Source organism: Chelon labrosus (assembly GCF_963514085.1).
Source record: "Chelon labrosus genome assembly, chromosome: 3".
Taxonomy (NCBI): domain Eukaryota; kingdom Metazoa; phylum Chordata; class Actinopteri; order Mugiliformes; family Mugilidae; genus Chelon; species Chelon labrosus.
The window spans coordinates 30928631-30946357 of NC_140339.1; the positions used below are offsets into that span (position 1 = coordinate 30928631).

Sequence of the window (17727 nt, forward strand, 5' to 3'; positions counted from 1 at the left end):
GTCTGCGCATATACGCCAAACAGCAGTTCAGAGTACCCGCCCTTTTTGAAGGCCCTAGGACGGACGCTGGATGGCGCCCCGACTGGGGACTCCATTGTCGTGCTGGGAGACTTCAACGCTCATGTGGGCAATGACAGCGTGACCTGGAGGGGCGTGATTGGGAAGAATGGCCTGCCTGATCTGAACCCGAGCGGTGTTCAGTTATTGGACTTCTGTGCGAGTCACAGTTTGTCCATAACTAACACCATGTTCGAACATAAGGTTGTTCATCGGTGCTCTTGGCACCATGACGGCCTAGGTCGTAGGTTGATGATTGACTTTATAGTCATATCATCTGACCTGCGACCGTATGTTGTGGACACTCGGGTAAAGAGAGGAGCAGAGCTGTCAACTGATCACCACCTGGTGGTGAGTTGGATCAGATGGGAGGGGAAGACGCCACACAGCCCTGGTAGGCCTAAACAAGTAGCGAGGGTCTGCTGGGAACGCCTGGTGGAAGAACCTGTCAAGATGGTCTTCAACTCCCACCTCCGGCAGAGCTTCAACCGCGTCCCGGGGGTGGTGGGGGACACTGAGTTCCGCTCCGCCATTGTGGAGGCAGCTGTTGCAAGTTGCGGCCGCAAGGTCGCTGGTGCTGGTCGTGGCGGTAGCCGTCAGGCTGAAGAAGGAGGCCTACAGGGCATGGCTGGTCTGTGGGTCTCCTGAAGCAGCTGACCGGTACCGGATGGCCAGGTGGTCTGTGGCGAGGGCAGTCGCTGAGGCAAAAACTCGGGCGTGGGAGGAGTTCGGTGAGGCTATGGAAGAAGCAACCTTAGCAACCTTTTCAATTAGTAGTGCCAGAAAAGGGGAAAATCTAAAAGCTCCACAACAGAGTCTCAAAGCCTAGCTTGAAGAATGTCTAATTTACTGAACACAGTCTTTGCAGCAGACCCATAAACATAACACCCATAATCTAATACAGACTTTTCCCTTGCTTGGTTTATCAAATGCATTGTTTTGTTTTCTCTGCACCCCAATCCCGTCCAGCCAAACTCTGCATGACATTTAAAACCTTACATTTCTCAACTATTTTAGTGACATGAACAGCTCAAACAGTTTCTCATCAAACCAAACTCCCAGGAATTTGAATAGTTTTACTCTCACTAGAGTAGATTCACATAAGCTCAGTGAAAATCAAGAAACCAAATCAGTTAATCAATGATGATCTCATGATTTATACTTTTTAAAAACATTTTATTGTGTATAGTAAGAAAAAATGTCATTAATGTGCAAAGTCACATGATCATATTCATTCATTCATTCATTCATTTTCTATACCCGTTTAGTCCTGTAAGGGTCGCGGGGTCTGCTGGAGCCTGTCCCAGCTGTCATCGGGCGAGAGGCGGGGTACGCCTGGACAGGTCTCCAGTCCATCGCAGGGCTAACACAGAGAATCACCAGTTAACCTAATGAGCATGTCTTTGCATGGTGGGAGGAAGCTGGAGTACCCAGAGAGAACCCACGCAGACACAGGGAGAACATGCAAACTCCACACAGAAAGGCCCAGCCGGCCCATGGATTCGAACCGGTGACCTTCTTGCTGTGAGGCATCAGTGCTCATGATCATATAAAGTAGGCCTAAGTAAAATATCATATCAACTATCAGTTATAGCTGCAGTTTTTAAATGAGTTTGGAAAGCTAAAAAAACAGGTTTAATATTTATGTTTACATAACGTTCACATCACATTTAATCAATTATGAGCGGTTGGGTGTGGTAATTTAAATGTATAATGTAATTTAACAAGCATTACATTTCAGGTTACAGTTAAATTTACCGGTTATAATTACCGACTGCAAAGTTTATTATTAAATCATCACGAGCTGACGACTCCAGTGAATGATTTCTACATTTATGGTACCCGGAAATAAAGGCGGAGTGAGAGCTCCTGTTATTTTCTCTTCTCTGACTGCTAGACAACTAACCAGACCGACGCAGACAGTTAGAGACACAACATGGATCCGAACACGACAATCCTGCGAGTTAAGAGAAAAAGGGGCACTGACCCCGCCGATGCTTTGTTGCTGGCTTGCAAACGTATCCGACCGGAAACCTCCCAGAGCTCGAGCGAAACGGTACCAGAGCCCAGTGAAGCCGAGGTTGAGAACTCTGTCTTCAAACTCGTGGCGACCGTAGCGACACAGGTAAGAGGCCTGGCCCGCTGCTATGGCCACCGTGGTCACCCCTGGCTAACGTCAACGCAGCTAGCTGGGGGACATGTTAGGGATAGCTTTGGGGAAATCGAACGTTAGTTATCGTGGGGGTACAAATGTTACCGTAGCAAAGCTGACTGATAGAAATACGAATTTGACTCGAAGAAGTGACCGTTACGCGAAAACAGCGCGCCTTTATGCTAGTTGTTGTTAGCATAGCAGTCATGCTAACCAACGCTGCTAGCCAACATTAGCCACATCAGTCTATAATTGCAGTAGCCTATACTGTCGTTGGCTTGTTGGTGTGTTTAGTGTGGTATTATAAAACAATTAAGATTTTTTTTTTTTAAAGCAATGACGTTGTTGTTTTAGCATTAGAATGAGTTTAAATACGTTAACGCCAAACGCTGTAGTCAAGTCTATTACGCAAGCTAATCAGAGTAGCTGGAAAACATACTTTTAAGTGTAATGTTACTGATGTATTGCTATCTTTTACTTTATATGGACATTACATCTGTAATGTTTTGGTCAGGAACGTGTCCTCCTTTGACAAAGCTTTTAATTGGGTGGTCAAATATTGAAGAATTATTTGGTAAATTCTTAAAATGTCCGCCTACATTCAGTGGCTCGTGGTTTCGGATGACATATCTTCTAGTAGTCCACTTAATTGTCGTCTTTGTCATCTGTCACCAGGATGCTCCCGTTCAGACGCAGGTCCGACAGGCTCTGGCTCGGCCTCGCATGGCCCATGCAGTGCGGCCCTCTGCCGCCAGTTCACAACGGATAATTGGGGACCTACGGAGCACAAAGTGGAGCACCCGTAGGGAGGAACGCTATAGAATACTCTCAAGCCACCGTGCAGGACTGTCCAGTCCAGCTGAGCAGCAAACCCCTGAGACAGATGCTTCTGAGGCTGTGGAAGAAAGCGGGAAAGAGACAGACAAACGTTGTGGTCTCGGTGAAATCCAGGTGGTGGATCTCGTCCACGAGGATGTGGTGGACCAGGACAAGCCTTCTGACAAGGTGAGTTGTATCTAGAGATGTATCCGCTATTTCCTGCAAAGCAGTTATTAAGACTACAGACTATTTTGGAGTAACATGAGTATGTTGGGGTCGCAAAATTTGAAACCTAAAGGGGCATATTGAAAGCTAAGGGGTTTAGATGTAAAACACATAATCGACAACTCTTCCGATACTAGATGTGAGGTTGCAGAGCTCTTTACTAGGATAAGGTGACCAGATTTCTGAAATGAAATCTGGGGACATTTCCAGCTCGGAGATAAAAAAAGAATTATATGTTATCAAGATGAAATGTAAAAACTGGCACAATTACGGTTTCACTTTTTAAACATTTATTTATATTTAAACAACAATAATAATCAAGCTGGAACACCTGGGACTGATGAGTAGGTTTGATGTGTGTGTGTATACTAATGTAAGCAGTGTGTGTGCATACGTTGTGTGGAATGTGTACATGTATACTTACATAGGTGTGTATAAGTACATTGTGTGTTTATGTGAGGTGAGTGAACTCTGGTCAAGGAGTCCGGTAACAGGAGCTTATCTCTGGTTCTATGAGGCCATCAGCCATGGTAATCAGGCATGGTAGCCGTGGAGACCTGGATAGAATGAGAGCAGAAAAGGTCAAACACAAGAAATAAAACACAGTTTAGTAATATATAGTTATATACCCATTCTTTTCTTTTTATTTGCTCTTCCACTTATTTTATTTTTTTGCAGCGAGTCTCATGTGCAGCACAGAGAAACTCAGGAAGAGCTTCTATCCTCAGGCCATAAGGCTACTCAACTAACATCAAACCAAGTATACAGCCACTCTGTTTGCATAGCACACACTGTACACAAAACTAGTTTTCCCCTATTATAAAACAGAGACATAATCACATCTTTAGCTAGCTACAATACAACACAACACATTAGGGGTGGTACACGGTGCGTTTAGCATTAAACCTGTAGGCTTACGAGTGGCCACAGAGTAAGAAAACAAGTTAGTTACATTAGAATTTAGTGACTCAACATTAGCGACACTACCTACCACGAACCAAGCCTTGATCATGGCAAGGACCAGTTCACACATACCATAACGCAGGACATGTCCACAAAAATGTTCAAGCCTTGAGTCAAGGTCTGGAAGGTGACAGGTAGACGAGCCATACACCTTCACGTCTGTGGAGACAAGTGCGCGCTGCTCTTCTTCTTTGTCTTTAAAGCACTGACTGTATATACCAGCTTTAAAGGTCCGGGCGCCACGTGACATTTTTTTGATGACACCGCCATATTGGCAGGAAAACCCTGAGGAAAAATGATTTGCGCCAGGGAGTCAGAGTTTACTGCACACTTTAAACAGATAGCTATTGATCGGTACAAGGCAAAACTCCTTGCCACAGGTGTGCTTTTTTCGAGCACTGAAACAGCCGGCGCCAATGTTCCTGACCTGCAGTATCATTAACTTTGCTTCTACTCCGGAGAGTCACTGAAAGCATACACTGAAGATCTTTTCTGAGGAGGTTCATGGCAGTAACGCAACTATTATACCAAGTAACTGTTTAATCCTGAATTTCTTTGTCATTGTGAGTAGTTTTAGTGCTGAAATACAACACCCCTTTGTAATCCACGTTATAAACATCAGCCTAACTTGCCTTTATGAACAGAAATCTGTTGGACATCGTGTTACAAACATGCTAAATAAACAAGACATTACACTTGGAAAATGCTGGATTCTGTACCTGATATAAAGTGATCACTACCCAAGCTAAATCCGTTGGAGGGTGTCGTCAGCTACCGGAGCTCTGTCTGTAATGTAATAACCGTTGATCTAGTCGACACGTAACATTATTTTTTCTCATTCATAAACTGCTAAAATCGGGGACATTTTCGGAGACAGCTTTGGCCGGGGACAGGCCATCCAAATCGGGGACTGTCCCTGGAAATCGGGGACATCTGGTCACCCCATACTAGGAGTCGGTTCAAAAAAATTATTTTCTGATTTGAAAGATCCGATATCAGTTCTTAAAGACCATGTTAGACCACGGAATAAGACATATGCAACTAGAGGTAAAGTGTTGTTGAAATACCACAGATCTCTGGAACCAATGGCAACATTAGTTTTTATTTTTATGTCTGTCTCTATCTCTAAATGAACAGATATCAAACTGAATTTGGACCCTGTGAATTGAGATCAAATCGAAATCGAAATTGTTTATGACATGTAGACCCTTTTTATAATGGCAGCCGTGTGGTTTTTCTGAGCCCTGCTGACACAGGAGCACCCCTGTTGAGTACAGGCAGTCTTTAATGTGACTCTTGACGTTCATACTACCAAAGGAGTTCAGACACATGCGACTTAGACCGCCTCCAAATGTGGTCAGAGATCAGATCTCTCAGCTGCGATGTCAATGCGTACTGGTGGTGTTCACATATGTCTTTCACTTGATCAGATCCCCCAGATTAGATCTTAATGCAAGGTCTGAACAGGCCCTTAACCTCTGCCGTTCTTGTTCTGTGCTGTGCCTACCTCCAAGTATACGTGTTATTGTGGTTTATGCATGTTCAGCAGTATGAAAGGCAAAAGAGTTGTGTTACACTGTTGGTCAAGATATCCGTCCACATTGCTGTTACGGATAACTTTCATAATTATTCATTTGATTTCTTGCTTTGTTTTTTTTAAAGACCCTGTCCTCGGATCCAGAAGTGATCCTGTGCAACAACACCAAGATGCTACGGGAGCATCTGAGTATAACCGGAGAGCGGCTGGGAGAGGAGCACCGGGAGCAGGACGATGACTACGTCTACGATCTTTACTACCAGGAAACAGTCACACCAGGGTGGATCCAGGACATCCTGTCTGTCAGGGCCTACGCAGATGAAGGAGAACTGGTGTGTGTGGATGGATGGACGGACAGATGAATGAGTGCTGAATCCGGAGTGAGTGAATGAAGACATGGGTGAAGTAGTAGCAATTCTGTATTTATTTATTTAAAAAAAAAGAGAGAGAGAGAGAAGCAACGGTCGGTTGACACGCAGCTCATCATGAATATAGTACAGGTCTTTGTACGCTTGCTGCCTGGTCACAACATTAAAACCACTGAAGGAGAAGTAATTAACAGCAGTCATCACCAGCAGATTGCATCCTGACACAGGCACACACACACACACAAAAAAAAAAAAAAAAACACGAGAAACATCACAAGGTGTTAACCTGGTCTCCAAAAAAAATCCACAGAGACCCCCGATCCCCCCAATTCATAGGACCCAACACAACATAGGTCACAACTGTTTTGCAGGCACAAGCGAGACCTACACAATATTAGGAAGGTAGTTTTAATGTTGTGGCTGATCGGCGTAATTCAAAGCAGTGACAAAGGATGAAACACTGCTTTACATGGCTTATTGATGCGATTATGGGCCTGTAGGAAGTAATAACATGAAAATATGATTTACATCTCTTGTGTGTTATTTTGATTCTGAGTCCAAAATAGATTTCAGATAAATAGTTTTTTTTTATTCCAGGTTCCTGACCTTGTGGTTCATGAAGAGGAGGTGTACGAAGATGAGGATGATGAGAACGAGGAGGGCAACTGGAGGAATGACTACCCTGATGAGGAGAGTGATGAAGACAGTGACAGAGAGGAGCGCTATGGTGGTATGTATTTGTTATTTAGTCCCTCAGTTATCTCTTTAAATGCTTACGTTTGTTGTTTTCCTGTGAGGAGCTTGACAAAAAAATCCAAAAACAAATTGTGCTTTATGCGCTTGTGGTCGAAACAGGTTCAAATTAGGGAAGCAATAATACTGTTGCCTAAGGCAGTGGTTTTCAAAGTGGGGGCCGCGGCCACCTGGGGGGCCGCCAGGGGGCGCTAGGGGGGCCTCAGACAATTGGAGGGAAGATAAGAAAAATAAAAATTGCAAAAATAAAAAAAAATAATCTAATTCTTTTTAATCATTATTATATTATTATATAGTGAATAAAAGTAAGAAAAAAAGATTCTGAAAGTTGATGTTTCTTTACATATTTTGTAGCATTGTCTGTGGGTTTGCAAAGGGGGTCCACGGCCAGAAACTAATGCTGTTTGGGGGGCCTTGGCATGGAAAAGTTTGGGAACCCCTGGCCTAAGGTTCAACTCGAACCTTGGTTTTTCGGTTCGGTTCAGTTCTGACGGCCCAGGCTGTGTTTTATCTAGGGGTGAGACTCGATTAAAAAAAAATTAACCTAATTAATTAGAGGCTTTGTAATTAATTAATCTCGATTAATCACATTTTAATCCCATAACAATATTTGCTCCAAAAAGCAACATTTTTTTTAATTTAAATGGATTTTAGTGGACGACTGAATTAAATAACAGACACAGACATGAATATTGTAAACTCAAGCTCTTTTAATGTCTGGAAAAATGTATTTAATTGCATTTCAATTCAAAACAGTAGAAAAAGAGAAAATATCCCTGGCCAGAACTGAACAGACCTAAAGTTAAAGTGCCATTTAATAGGGTTGGGCGATAAAACGATAACGATATATATCGCGATAGACACGTGATCGATGTCAATAGAAGATGCGTTCGATAAGTTCACTTGAACTCCGTTAGAGAAAAACTGGAAGAAAACCCTGAGCCAGAACTGCAAGTCATTCTGGGGGATGTAGGCAGAGGAAGCTGAGCCAGGTTGGGGCATCAACAACAATAACAACAACATAAAAAAAGAACGGCGTGGAGTGAAAGGAGAATACGAGTGTGACAGCGCGAGAGGAAATTGTAGATAAAAAAGGAAAGGTCACGTCACCAGTTTGGCAATATTTTGGTTATTTTAAGTCAGACGAGAGTTGAGAGTGAGCATATTAATTGGCTCTTGTCTCTCTTGATTAATGGTGTAAGAGTCGGTTAAGTTTTGTTTCTCTGAGTATTGTGCGTAAGTGAGTGAGTGTCTGAGTGCCTTAGTTTGTTAGTGGTCAAGTCAGGTAGTACGTTTTATGTCTCTGCCGAGTGAGATGTAAGATGTTTGAATGGTGCCGTTTATATCAATCAGACGTGGTAGGACTCAACTGAGCCAGTTAAATAGACTCTAGATTCATGATTCCTGAGTCGTCTTTGACGGCAGGTTACATGAACCACAGGGTCACAGCATATAGTATTGTAAACCACTGATGGAGATGCGATGTAAATTTAGGCTTAGATGGTTTAGTCGGTTTGGACAAACAGCACAAACAACACGCAGAATCTGCCAGACTGCATGCGTGTGCGCCCGTGTCGGCCATCTTACATTCAACCCTGCACTATCTTCATAATAATGAATGAAAATAAAATGCTATTGAATATGTCATTGTTATCATTTAAAAAAATTAAAGTGATGGGTAAAAATGGGTCAGCCACAACAAATCGCCATCGCCTTCAGGCTTGCTCTTTCAGGCCAGGTTTCAGATTGGATGTTGTAAAGCGTCTTGAGACAATTTGTATTGTTATTGACGCTATATAAATAAAATTGAATTAAATAGATCCTAGCTAGATGGCTGTTCAGAGAGAAGTCTGGAGAGATTGAAACACTGGCAAAGAAAGAAGCTGGTCATGTAAAGCGGCGCCTGACTACATTGTTATAAATAGTATTGTGTCACACTATATTAAGTTTGAAACTGTATCGATACTGCCTAGCCCAAGCACCAGCAGCCTTCCAGACACCAGCTGCTCACTGCAGTCCAGCCTGTGATTGACTGATTTTTGTGTCATGTGCAGGTTACTGGGAGGAGGAGCACTCCTACAGCAGGAGGAGCTGGCAGCGCTACCAGAGGGAAGTGCTGCATGAGCTGGGCTGCCGTGGTAAGGAGGATGACGAGGACGAGGACGATGACGGAGACAAATATGATTCCAACTGATCTGCTGCATATGGTCCCCACTCAGTGAATCTTTCCAGTGCCCTCTGCACAAATAACCCCATACTCTAGAGACTCCTGTGTAGGTAAGAGTTGAAGAACTGAGACGAGAACGAAAATCCCACCTTGCAGAGTAGCAGCTGTGTAGATCAGATTTTATCAAGTTTCTAATTTCAAGTAAAATTGAGAAACATTCCAGCAACACCGGGAACAATGCACTGTTCTTTGTGCCAAAGTTTTAAAAGTCACAAAGCTTGTTGACTAGTTATTTAGAAACTGCACACATGTGAATGAATCCATCTCTTACTACACAGATGGTGAAGGAGTAGGTGTTATTTCTGGAAGGATCCAGAGTGTGTTTTGTTTTTGTTTTTTTTTACTGTGGTGGAGTGAATTTGTGTGTGGGTGTATGTTCAAAGTGGATGCGTGTTTGAAATGTTGCACATTAGTGGGCTATGCCTCGTATGCTTTGTGCTGTTAACACTCATGTTCGTGAGACGTCTTGGGCAATGTGTGGTTGTTGGTTAGGGTGTTTGCATTTTGTGCATGGTAGCGTGTGTACGTACAACTGTGTGTGTTAGATTTTTGCATAATATGAAAGCGAGGCACATCATTTTTGTTGTGGGTGTGTGTTTCTCTTGGATGCTTGTTGAGTTAAACTGTTTGTAAATATGTAGATGTGTATAAAAAGAAAGCTTTCAAAATAAACACAGCGTCTCATTGTCATTATTCCTGCACGATGAACACAAACTAGTCGATTTAAAGACTTTATTGATTCACATAATTAGTCAAAATAAATAACAGTTAACAAAATGTCTCAAAAAAATCATTTAGAGGTTGATCATACCTCATAGTTCAAAGTCCAAAGACAGTATGCCGGCTATTGGTAGAACTCAAGAGGTTGTGTTTAATCGAACTAGAGGAAGGAAAAGTGGGACAGGAACACCTGCTCTTTGTTGCTAGACGTGACTATTTGATGTGCTGTTCTGCTTAGTTACTGTCCCTGAGGCAACGCTGTGTTTTTTTAGGTCAGTGACGACGGCTACTGTGAGAGCCTTGGCTGTGAGGCAGTTGTAGAAAATCTGTCCTAACTGGTCTGAAATCCTCAAGGTGGTGTTGTTTTGGCTTTAACATCACAAAATCAGCCTTTCTCATATTAAACATGTTGTCATTGTTTTCAGGAGCTCCCAGCAGTCATGAGTCAAACACAGATCTGATACAGCATCTTCACAACTGCACAGAACAAGTTGTTTCATGTTGAATTTAACTAACGGCAGTCATTTTGAATCATGGTTGTTATAAATTGTAAGTCCACACAAGAGGCTCTGCTCCCTTAACATCCATTTTTTTGTTTGTTTTTTAAAAGTAAAAAGGTTCCCTGTACAGCCATATGGTGTGGGCGATACAGTCAGTGCATTAGAGCAGGAATGGACAGATGCCAAAGCATGATCTCATCAGTGGCAACAAAATGAAGCAGTACACTGAAACCGAGTGGTGCTGACTAAAGATGACATATGGATTCTAAGATGGAGAATGTGTTCCTGTATAACAGGATGCAAATGTTGGAGCAGCACATTGAGGTCATTGCTCGTCAGCAGATTCAGCCAACACTTAACACACCTCAGCTGACATGCTTGAACATTCAGTAGAGCCTTTAAATAAATGTCCTGTTACAACATAAAGAAAATGGTAAAAGGCATTACCCCAAAACAAAACATAAATAAGACTTAACTACCAAGCGGTGGCACCAACGGCACATGAAAACAATGACATTAGAATTATGAGAAGTATATGTCTTTACATACATTTCCCTACTGTGGAACAGATAATTATCACATCTTATGAAACATCTTTTCTTCCCTTTTTTCATTTAGGAAATGACTGACAGTTTACAATACTTATACTTAATAATTCCCGAAAAGTTCACTTGCATCATTATCAGGTCCCTGTGACTACGTGCACAGCGCCTATAATATCTCACAGGCACATACTATTTAAAAGGCATATAATATATATAACAACCTGTAGCACCAACAAGGCGCATGATTTATAACAGAGGTCATTAAATACTGTAATGTAACAGTACTGTCTCCACTGAGGGGTGAGAGTCCTTGAAATCCAGGAGAAATCTGCAAGTCAGCACATGCATCTGTGCAGCATTTTTAGTGTTGTAAACAAGGCAGTGAAGTCTGAGAGTTTCATCAAGGTGGACATTTGTCCCGTCAGAATCCATTGTCTGGTGACTGTGAGGTCACTGCTGGCAAAAGTGTAAAAGGTGCTATTGGCTTTTGTCCATGTCCGTGAGTACAGAGTAGCAGGTGTACTGGGTGAAGTTAGTCAGAGACCCTGCAGTAAAAGACAACAACGTGTTAGCTTGTTGAGTCTTGAGTAAATGATGACGCAGCCGCAGTGACAAATGTGACTGCAGCTTCACGCTTCTACTCACGCAGTAGCTTGGTGATGATAGGCGGTCGCTTGGACTCTGGCAGATAAACACCCAGGAAGTAGACGGGGACGCCTGACAGGGCAATGGCAATGCCAATCAGAGAGTTGGCAGTGTCACTGTAGAGAGGAACTGCCACCAGGAAAACAGCACACAGGCAGAACACCACCGGGTACAATAATGACAGCTGCAGAGAGAAAGAAGTTCAGGAGGGAGGGAGGCACAACAATACAGTTCATTTGAAAGCATTTGCCTTAATGTAGTCTTTATTTTAGAATTTTTATGCATGTGTTTAGGAAACAAAGTTGGCTCAGATTAACAGTAGATAAATGAAAGCTTACACCCAAGACGATTCATTTCCTGCCCAGACATCCATTTCTATTGACCTTCTTTCTTGACAAATTGGAGCTTTTTTGTCAGTTTATAATCTAAAGCTTGTCCACAGCCCAACAGGCATAGAGATAATCCTTTAACTGAACCCTACAGCACTTATTCTAACTGGTAGTTAACGGACTTAAAGGACAAACTGGAATTGTCAGTGTGTGCAGAAATGAACATTTATGAGATACATGGAAACTAAATTCACTTATAAACACAGGAAACAAACCGAGCGGACTAATGACACATCCAAATTCACTAGATCCCAAACTGACCAAGTAGGGGGACACCCTCAGAAGGCCCATGTCCATTCTCTGATGAGTCACAGCTGTTTCAGAGGCACAAGGGAGACCTACACAATATTAGGAAGTGTTATGCCAGATCGCTGTATATCTCAGTATATCTGTATAAAAGTTTTTTTTCAGGTGTTTCTCAGTGAAAACTGGCATATATGTTTAGTTTGTCATAATGTTATGCCGGATCAGTGCATAGTAAACAGTCAACAATCAGTGCAACAACAGAAAAGAAAAACGGATTTCCAAATTTGTTTGCAAGTTGTCAATACTATGATATTGATGGAGACTAAGCTGAGCTCTGGCTGGGTGGAGTTTGTCAGTAGACACCCAAACACCATGACACATGAATGAATTCATCACTGATGATGCACTGTGATCACACGGGTGTGTTGTTGGTGTTTTTACCTTGAGTGGTCTGGGTCTGTCAGGCTCCTTCCAGCGGAGGTATATCTGTCCAGCAATGGACAGTCCCATAAAGAACCAGTAGCTAAAGCTATAGTAGTTGATGAGCTGGAAGACATCATCCACTGTCAAGTAGATCAGAGACATGACGCACTGGACAGCAGAAGGAGGAAGAAAGGGCCAGGGAAGACAACAGAAAAGAATAGTTAACGTGAGAAACGTTTATTTACATGAGAGGTACATGTTGTGTCATGTTTAGTAGCAAGTGAAAAGCTGTCATATGTTTTGTTTCCATTTGCTTTTGCTTTAATTCACTAGTTTCAAAATAGAATATATGTTTAGCATTGATTGAAATGATTTGATTTCAATGTATGCTATTGTAATTTTTATGAGGTGATGTAGTAATGTACGATTAAGTGTAATTTTCTTCCACCACTCTAACTTGCGTGTGATTCATTTGTTTACGTACATTGAAGAGCAGAGCTGGAATCGGAGTGAACCTCTGTATATGGATCATGGACAGAGCATCTGGGAGGTGACCCTCACGAGAGCCCACAAAGAACAACCTGGATAAACCAAACAAGAATCAGGCAAAGGGAAGGCACTATAAGCACTGTAGAGTTTTGCATTGCTCCTTAAATGCGAGTGTGTGTGCATGTTCTACCTTGATGCAGCTATAATGGAGGCATTGAGTCCTCCATAGCAGGACAAAGCCACAGCGATGGGGATAGTCCAGCTCATCACACCAAGAGCGTGATCTGCAAAAGTCTAAATGCGAAACAGAAACCGCAGATTTAGGAACTGCATTCTCAGCTTATACACACATGCACTCTATTCACAGTTTGTTTACTCACTACGGCCACTGCATCGCTGGCCAGTATGGCACTAACATCCAGAACAGCGTAGTAGGCCACATTGGTGAGGATGTAGATGATGGTGACGATGGGCATCGAGATGGCAATGGCCAGGGGCAGGTTCCTGGAACAACGGGACATTTGATCAGTTTTAGTTAACAAGTATTAAACACTAGTCTGACTTGCCACTGTTTTAATATCGAAAAAAAGGAACAAAAAAAGAAAAGCTTACCTTTCAGGGTTTTTGATCTCCTCAGTTACAAAGTTGAGGGTGTCCCAGCCTGAGTAGGAGAAGAGTGCAGAGTACAGCGCCAGCGCAATGTCACCAGGATCTGTAGATGACCCCTGAAAGGATGATTCAAGGTTGGACGTGTAGCCTAAGACGGAGACACAATAAATACACAGTCAAATTTCATTCTTCCATAAGGGATCCCTGGGGTTTCAGACTTCTTACAATTTTTTTCTGGTATGGACGGTTTAAGCAACTGGTTTTCAGCTATAGCTGCGAAGACGGTGTGGAAAAGCACACACAATATGCAAGCAATTATTATGTTGAATATTGTACGGACACAACTCACCCTGGCACAGCCTGACGATGCCAGTGACGATGATGACGATGAGGGCTGCCACCTTTGCGTAGGTGAAAAGGTCCTGCACACGGGTGCCCCACTTTACATAAGAAGAGTTGATGAACGTCAGTAGGCCTAGAGAGAGCAGAAAGCTTCAAACGTGTTCCTCTACTCTTGTGGGAATGGCTAAACTGACAGGAGCAAACAGCTGTGGGACACAGAGTCCGGTAAAAGTACTTACAGATACACGCTGCAGCGATGAGCCTGGATGCTGTGTACGGTGGTTCACATGTTGGAAACAGCGGCTGCACCAGGTAGTTTGCAAATGTAATGGCGATGACCGCCTGGCTGGTGGGCTCGATGATCAACAAAGACGTCCACAGACGAATGAATGCAATGAAGCCACCGAATGACTCCAAGATGTACGCATAAGATGCCCCTGATTTGGTGATTGTGGTGCCCAGCTCAGCATAGCAGAGGGCCCCCACCACTGAAAACAGACCCCCTATGGCCCAGATGACTAGTGACAGCCCATAAGAGCCACTGTAGATAAGAACCCCCTTAGGGGAGACGAAAATGCCAGAGCCTATCATGTTTCCCACGATCAGGCTGACTCCGTTGAGCAGCGAAATCTCCTTCTTAAGCTGCATGCTTTCTTTGGGCGGCTCCAAAAGACTGGAAGAGTGGCCAGCATTGCTGTTCATCCTTTCGGAGCCGTCGTGGTCGGCCATGGCGCTGTTGCTTCAAGGCTGCAGGAACTGAGGCCCCCGGCTGTGGACCCTACAGTCACTTGTCCCGTTCTGGCAAACTCCGGAACAAGCCTGTCAAACAGATTGAGGAGAAGCAGGTCATTAGTGGTGAAGTTCAGGGGTGCTCAATGCCAAATGATGACTCACAAGAGTGCTGCCGTTCAAGTGTCAAGCGTTATCGCACATAAAAACATCTATAGAAAACCAGAGCTATATTTAAAACACCATCTTGTGACTGTGTGACTGTTGTGAGGGTGTTACTTTAGTGAAGGGGAGTTGACTGACTTGTTCGCTTTGTTTGCCCACTAGTCACATAACTTATGTTATTAAGGACAGCTACAACATTTTTTCATTTCAAAGAACGATGATCATAAGAAAATCATAAATCCAAATGAGAAGCTTCACATCAGTCATTAGGCATCTGTTCCTCATGCACAAGCTCATCACTGCACCACCTGTTTATCAGACGATAACGGACCAATCAGTGACCCAAACAACCACACTGCTGTTAACTTTAGTCTCAGCATCGGTCACTCATCCGTCACAGCACTGTCCATGCTCCATTAAAGCTAGGAGTAGGTGTGTGTGTGAACTTATGTGCATCAACTCAATCCCAAAGAAGACGTATCCGAGGTATGACCTGCACTCGCAATGCTTCATCCAGCTTTATGGACAAGAAATGTCAAAAGGTGCACTCAACACATTCTATCTTACTCTGATGATTCAACCAAACGTGACATCCTTTTGAGATGCTTTTCATGTGACTGTCATGTTCTTTTGGCCTAGGAGAATTTCCCTATGTCAATTTGTTCTGTCCATCAAGTTTTCCAATGAAGAATCATTCATTCATTCATTCATTCATTCATCTTCTGTAACCGCTTATTCCTGTTAAGGGTCGCGGGGGTCTGCTGGAGCCTATCCCAGCTGTCATCGGGGAGAGACGGGGGTACACCCTGGACAGGTCGCCAGTCCATCGCAGGGCCCAATGAAGAATCAGAATACCAAAATATAACCTTAATAATCAGAAGCTGAGTACACTGTGGAGTAAATCATTATGCTTCCCTGCTACAGACAGCTGTAGCCGGAGGCATTATGTGTTGAGGTATGCCTGACCTGTTCTTGTGAATGTAACATCTCAGGAATGCCTTGACAGCTTCTCTTCAAAAGTGGCACAAGTGTTCACTTGGACTCAGGAGTCAAAGGTCGAGTCCCCTCGTTACGTACTGTGTTTCAAGAAGTCAAACCAGCTGTATTTTAGCAGTGTGGCTGCTGGTTGGCACAATCAGTTTGTTTCAGTCAAGTTTCTCAAATGTGAAGAGTTGCTGCTGTACCATGATGTTGGTGTAAACAAATCATTTTCACCATCATTTTCAAGAATGCTCGCAGGCTCTTAGGTTTCCTTTAGATGATCAGACCTAATACACTTCATCTGATAGTGGGTGTGCTTTATGAGCATGTAGAGTAGGTATGCATTTGACAAAGAGTGATCATTATCATCAGGGGGTTTGAATAATTTCAGAGCTGTTTTCAACACTGATGCAACCAGAGACAGGCACAGAGTGGGATAAATCCCAAATCTGATAATGAAAACTATTATAAAACCCTTTTTCTTCTGCTATGTTGTAGTCACTGTTTATCTTGTCCTTCTCCAGTATTACGTATCCTGCTTTTAAAGACAAAAACTAAGTTATGAAAACTAGATTTACCAACAAAACTTTCTGAATTGGATACACTGTAAAATGATCTCCAAGAAAGTCTAAATTTCAAGATTGGCTTATTTACAGTTTAACAATATCATTAAAAAGTAACTATATCTTAATAGACATATAGTGGGCCTCCAGTCTTAACAGACAATATTTTCTGTCTGTTAAAATTTTGTGAAAACGATCCTTTAAGCAAAAAAAAAGGAGCAGGTAAAGTGCTGAGTAAACCAGTCTAACTAGTGCTACCCCTTACACAGTCTATGGTGCTACCACAACGCTGTGGGACGAGCTCATTACAGTTTAAAGTCTACGTCTACGTGGATCACTCTATTCACTGCAATAATCAACTATTCATAATATAACACCCCTGTCTGTCACACAATAATAAACCTGACAATAAATAATTAGAACATCCCTGAACGTCACACATCTGCCGGCCGTTTCTTCCGAAAACAGCCGGTGTCAATCGAATACACCCGACTTCCGCTTAAGACTTTCAAAGTAAAGACACAAACATATGCTATCGCGAAAATAAGCTTTTCTCGCAATTTTACATTTCTTACAATCGTTTACTGACTATGTATACTCAAGATTATTTATATTGACCAAACCGACATTTGTAACATTCATGCCACGAGGGGATGTGAGAGCAGACTTGGGGAAGTTAAAAATGAGCTGCTTCTAAAAAAAAGACACCTTATCGTACGTAAACAAGGCGAGTCTACTAACAGGCTTAATGAACTATGAATACTATAGTGACTGGATAATAATAATAATAATAATAATAACAATAATAATAATAAGCAAATTATCAATTCACAAGTTAAAAGAACGTAAGAATTTAATAGCTGGCTAATACTACTATTTCGACTGGTTTAGTTAGGTTATTATTTATGAACAGCTGGAGAAAAACAGCCCGTCCACCTCGCTTGAATAAAATATCCTAACACCGAGCTAAGGCGGCGGTGGCTTTATTTTTTACCTCCTGCACTGTGTGGGCTATCTGACTGCGGTGAGCTTGCCGCGACTACAAACTTCCCTTTCTTCTGTCCTGTTATTTAAATTTAGTTAGCCATTTCTTCCAACATGCAGATATTTAACATACACTATAACTAACGGTCAAACTGACAGGGTGTTCCTTCCAGTCTTACCTGTGCTGCTTGGCCTCCTCGTCTATTGGTTTTGACAGCCAGCCAGCCAGCACGGTGTCCTCTAACAAAGCATCAGCACCCCGTAAACAACTGGCTCCTCGGGAGGAGAGGTCACGT

General features: G+C 42.7%; 2 protein-coding genes across 4 annotated transcripts; one reads left to right on the forward strand and one right to left on the reverse strand.

Annotated features, from left to right (window-relative positions):
* The first annotated feature begins 1928 nt into the window (after nucleotides 1-1928).
* Nucleotides 1929-9753, forward strand: slc7a6os (solute carrier family 7 member 6 opposite strand). The gene is made up of 5 exons (XM_084541343.1): nucleotides 1929-2182; nucleotides 2885-3214; nucleotides 5879-6085; nucleotides 6719-6851; nucleotides 8929-9753. Exons 1-5 carry the CDS (start codon nucleotides 1994-1996, stop codon nucleotides 9066-9068), a joined length of 999 nt encoding a protein of 332 aa, XP_084397469.1. The 5' UTR covers nucleotides 1929-1993; the 3' UTR covers nucleotides 9069-9753.
* Nucleotides 9754-9938: 185 nt separating this feature from the next.
* On the reverse strand, nucleotides 9939-17727 carry slc7a6 (solute carrier family 7 member 6). Of its 3 annotated transcripts, XM_084541339.1 has the most exons (11): nucleotides 17611-17662; nucleotides 15870-15979; nucleotides 14249-14828; nucleotides 14017-14142; nucleotides 13671-13815; nucleotides 13439-13562; nucleotides 13249-13352; nucleotides 13054-13150; nucleotides 12588-12737; nucleotides 11512-11695; nucleotides 9939-11411 (listed from the first exon to the last, which is right to left on the reverse strand). In XM_084541339.1, exons 3-11 carry the CDS (start codon nucleotides 14736-14738, stop codon nucleotides 11344-11346), a joined length of 1488 nt encoding a protein of 495 aa, XP_084397465.1. In that variant the 5' UTR covers nucleotides 14739-14828; nucleotides 15870-15979; nucleotides 17611-17662; the 3' UTR covers nucleotides 9939-11343. The 3 variants fall into 3 exon arrangements, with proteins under 3 accessions (XP_084397465.1, XP_084397464.1, XP_084397466.1); XM_084541338.1 differs by lacking the exon at nucleotides 15870-15979 and having other exon boundaries at nucleotides 17611-17727; XM_084541340.1 differs by lacking the exons at nucleotides 9939-11411; nucleotides 15870-15979 and adding an exon at nucleotides 12162-12238 and having other exon boundaries at nucleotides 11568-11695; nucleotides 17611-17727.

Bases quoted from the DNA above. Each gene is read 5' to 3' on its own strand.
- slc7a6 (XM_084541338.1), bottom strand. From the start codon at position 14,738: ATGGCCGACCACGACGGCTCCGAAAGGATGAACAGCAATGCTGGCCAC. The intron at 13,353-13,438 runs GTGAGTAAACAA...TTTCGCATTTAG, and splicing joins CCAGCGATGCAGTGGCCGTA to ACTTTTGCAGATCACGCTCT. The intron at 13,151-13,248 runs GTAGAACATGCA...TGGTTTATCCAG, and splicing joins TCCATTATAGCTGCATCAAG to GTTGTTCTTTGTGGGCTCTC.
- slc7a6os (XM_084541343.1), top strand. From the start codon at position 1,994: ATGGATCCGAACACGACAATCCTGCGAGTTAAGAGAAAAAGGGGCACT. The intron at 6,086-6,718 runs GTGTGTGTGGAT...TTTTTATTCCAG, and splicing joins ACGCAGATGAAGGAGAACTG to GTTCCTGACCTTGTGGTTCA. The intron at 6,852-8,928 runs GTATGTATTTGT...TGTCATGTGCAG, and splicing joins CAGAGAGGAGCGCTATGGTG to GTTACTGGGAGGAGGAGCAC.